Consider the following 3,712-nt stretch of genomic DNA (forward strand, 5'->3'; position numbering starts at 1 on the left):
GGCACAATTAGTCCTGGAAAACAAATAATGGAAACCAAGGGGAAATCGTGTATAAAATTTAAGACCAACCAACCAAATTATGGAAGAAAAATTAAGCCACAGACCAAACCTCATAACCTGAAAAGAACCAAGAAAATAATTATCATCCGTTTAGTACCTGTTCTTCTCCAAGACCTTAGGCCAAGATTCATTTTAACTCTGTTGAGCCCCACAGGTTACAGGACCAAAAAAATGGAGTGGAAGTATTCAGTTAAGGTCAGATTGGTCCTTCCTGGGATGGCACAATGGACCTGTCTTTATTTTCTGATTGAAAAAAAGGTCCACCCATGGCCTAGCAATCCTTTATATAGCAGTCACCAGGGGAAAGCAATCATACCCGCTAGAACAATTAATTGGCTCTTGTCACACCCTTTTCTACAGCCTAAAATTAGGATATAAACTGCTATGGAGGGTTACTTGCTTATGCAAAGATGCCACACTAGCAATTATTGCTTGAGGGCAAACTTGGTGACTTCTAGAAGAGGGAATATATACTATGGGCTCCATACTATTCTTAATTAAACGGAAAAGTCCCTCCCACAGATTATTTGTTATTATAATTTTAAGTGCTCAAGGCTCAAATGTAACATGTGAAGAAGCCAAAAATAAATATATATTGGAAGCCAAATATAAATGAGAGCTAGTTTTTTATAAATGCCATTAAAGATATCACTATATATTCCATCCTATAATCTCATAAATCAAAGCTTTTAACTGTCTGGATTCATATGTGACTGTATTCTTTCCAGTATGCATTCTTTCTTCTTCCAGAGGTGGTTCAATAATGGCAGGGATGTTCCTACCATAAACTTCACATTGTTCTAGAAACTGGAGACATTCTTGAATAACACTGTCATGAAGCATGATCATGTGTTTTGACATGTTTTCTAATAAAGACAGGAAGCATCTTTTGGCATAATACCAGGTGTCCGTGCCCAGTTTCTTATGATAAGGTTCCAGGCTTTTGATAACCCGAGAAATCCCAAAGTCATAATTTCCCTTGGCACAATAAAGCGTGCCGATCACCAAATTCACAATGCAGAGGTGGTAGATTTTCTTATCGGGGTCATCATAGGACAGCTGCTCTTCCTCCTTTTCAATCTTCCTCAACAACTCCTCAGCTTCTTCATTCTGACTTGTCATAATATATGAAACACACAGGTTAGCCAGCACAATAGCACTGACATTCAGGATGTTGTCGTAATGCTTCTTGACTATGGGTTCATAGAACCCTATAGCTTCTTTGTATTTATTTTCCTGCATGAACAGCACATGAGCCACGTTCAGCTTCCACACGTCATGGTCATTACAGAACTCCACAGATTTGCGGAAGATCTTTTCCACCATTGGATAATTCTCGAGGTTCCAGTAGATTTTGGCCTGGGCCATCAACACAGGAATATACTTCTCCAGAGTGTCGTCATACTCATTCACTGCCTTTTTGACAGCTTCATCATCTCTGTTGTGTCTTGCTTCCTGTACTTGTTTAGTGACTCTCCGGAGCTGTTCAGTCAGCATCCCTGCTAGCCCATCAAGCTTAATGAAAGCCTCTTCAGGGGCTGTCTGGCAAGTGATCATGGCATCCAAGAAGTCATAGAGATAGGGTGTGAGGAACTTGTAAGTGAAATGGGCATTCTCGGCCAGGACATCTGCTGCCAGGTCAAAATACTCATACTTACAGTAGAGCAGCAGCAGGTTGCCAAAGGTCTCCGGGGGAAAGGGGTTCTGCTGGAGCAAAAACTGTAGCTTTTCAAACCCTTCTGTAGGCCTGGCATCCATGTTCATTAGCGCCTGGTTGTGCAGGGTCACGGGGTCCAACTCTTCTTCTGCCCTAGGTGGCATGTCAGTGAGGGTTTCCTGGGCTACGTCATAGTTTCTCAGTTGGTATTCTATGGCTGCCTTGAGGTTGAAGGCTTCCACCAGGGCAGTCTGGTGAAGGACTAAGGTGTTGCCAACACTTCGAACATCAATGCCCTCAGTGGTCATGCCCACACCTAGCTCTGGGTGCTGGCGGATGCCACGTTCAATAATGTCGCCGATGTGCTTCAGCGCCGGGGCATAGTGCCGGCTACTGTAATAGGCCAAAGCCAGGTTGTAGGAAAGGTCAGGCCGGTAGCCCGAAGCCTGGAGGGCCGCAAAGAACTTGGAACACGCGGCCTCATACTGCCCCTCCTTGTAGAGCAAACAGCCCAGGTTGACTTGACCATCGGGCTCGTTCTCACCCCCACTGTCCTCTCCCCCTTCCCCGCCCAGTAGCTGCTCCACCAGGCTCTTAGCCCCGGGCAGGTCGCCCTCGCTGTACTTGATCGCGGCTTGCAGACGGAGGACCCGGTTGTGGTAGGCGGGGTTGTCCAGCAGGAGGAAGGCGACCCGGGTGGCCTCTGGATAAAGGCAGGCCTTGTACAGGGCCTGCGCCTGATACAGGCGGTACTGCTCCAGTTCCGGGTGCAGCTGGCCCAGCTGCTCATAGCACTCGGCCGCCAGCGTGAACTCCTGCAGGCGGTAGTAGCAGTAGCCCAGCAGCGACAGGCCGGCGCGGCTCCTCGGGCTCCGCTGGAGCTCATCGCCCAGCAGCTGCACCGCCTCAGCGTAGCGCGAATCTCGGATGAGCCGGTACACGACGGCAGTGAACTCTCCATCGGGGATCTGCGCGCCGCTCAGCCCGGCCATAACCGCCAGGCTGGTTGTGCCTGTTGGTTACCATGGCCACAAGCCCACCGGAAACGGAAGATAGCAATAGAAGGAAGTGGCTAGCATTGGAAAGGAGCCCCGTACCTAAGGACACTAACCAAAGGACACTAACGTTTCCTCTGTTTCGTAAGCAAATAGGAAATACCCTCCAATATTACAGCATATAAACTCAAAAAATCCCTTCAAACTTTTTTCTAAATATGGGGCCATCACCATCAACTAGACAAATAGTACAAATTAAAAGTGACGTTAGATACTATGCCTTAATATTCACAATAAGCAAAATTCTCGGACAGAAAATAGCGTTTCATCACCAAAGACGTCATGCTGTTGAGGGATTATTTTGAGCATAATATCCTTAGGTACCTATATCGCTAATTGTGTTCCTCTTTGATAGGGAAATATTATAACAGGTTTCCTGTCAATCATCGAAAGCTGGTGGGTCGAACCAAAGAAATTGTTGTTTTTATAGGTTGGGAACTTTCTAGAAAAATCAGCACTTCCATGATCCAACTTAATACTTCTTGATGTGTCCTAGGCCAGGTCTAGTGGGATGGGCAGTTACATTTATGAGGAGCAAAAAAGGTAAGGGGTGGGGGAAACAATGAGTGAAACTCTTGTAGCATACAGAAAATTAAACGCTTGAGAATAATGAGGGTCCCACTGAGAAGCCTAACATACTATTGATAGGGTTTTGAATATGAAAGTGGCATTATGAATCTACCAGTTTCAGAACCAGTGATATATATCATTCCATCTGTAGTGTGATTAGGAGAATGTGAGAGGGTCATGGAAATAATGTAGAATATTTTTCTTTTTTCAAGAAGCTATACACCATGGAAACAAACTACTGCATGAATGTGTCCTAAAGTTAAGAACTAAGTTCCAAGTCTACCTTCTGTTAATAATTGTTACAGGTCAACGACATAAACAATAGAATCATGTTTATGTTTATCAGATTAACAAAAGGAGCAAAAGAAAA

General features: G+C 45.0%; 1 protein-coding gene across 1 annotated transcript; it reads right to left on the reverse strand.

Annotated features, from left to right (window-relative positions):
* Nucleotides 1-711: 711 nt before the first annotated feature.
* On the reverse strand, nucleotides 712-2,790 carry LOC120222605 (tetratricopeptide repeat protein 30A-like). Its single transcript, XM_039220484.1, has one exon. The coding sequence runs from the start codon at nucleotides 2,707-2,709 to the stop codon at nucleotides 712-714; it is 1,998 nt and encodes a 665-aa protein (XP_039076415.1). The 5' UTR covers nucleotides 2,710-2,790.
* Between the last annotated feature and the right edge of the window lie 922 nt (nucleotides 2,791-3,712).

This window comes from Hyaena hyaena, unplaced genomic scaffold, assembly GCF_003009895.1.
Source record: "Hyaena hyaena isolate Hyena2069 unplaced genomic scaffold, ASM300989v1 scaffold_901, whole genome shotgun sequence".
Taxonomy (NCBI): Eukaryota; Metazoa; Chordata; class Mammalia; order Carnivora; family Hyaenidae; genus Hyaena; species Hyaena hyaena.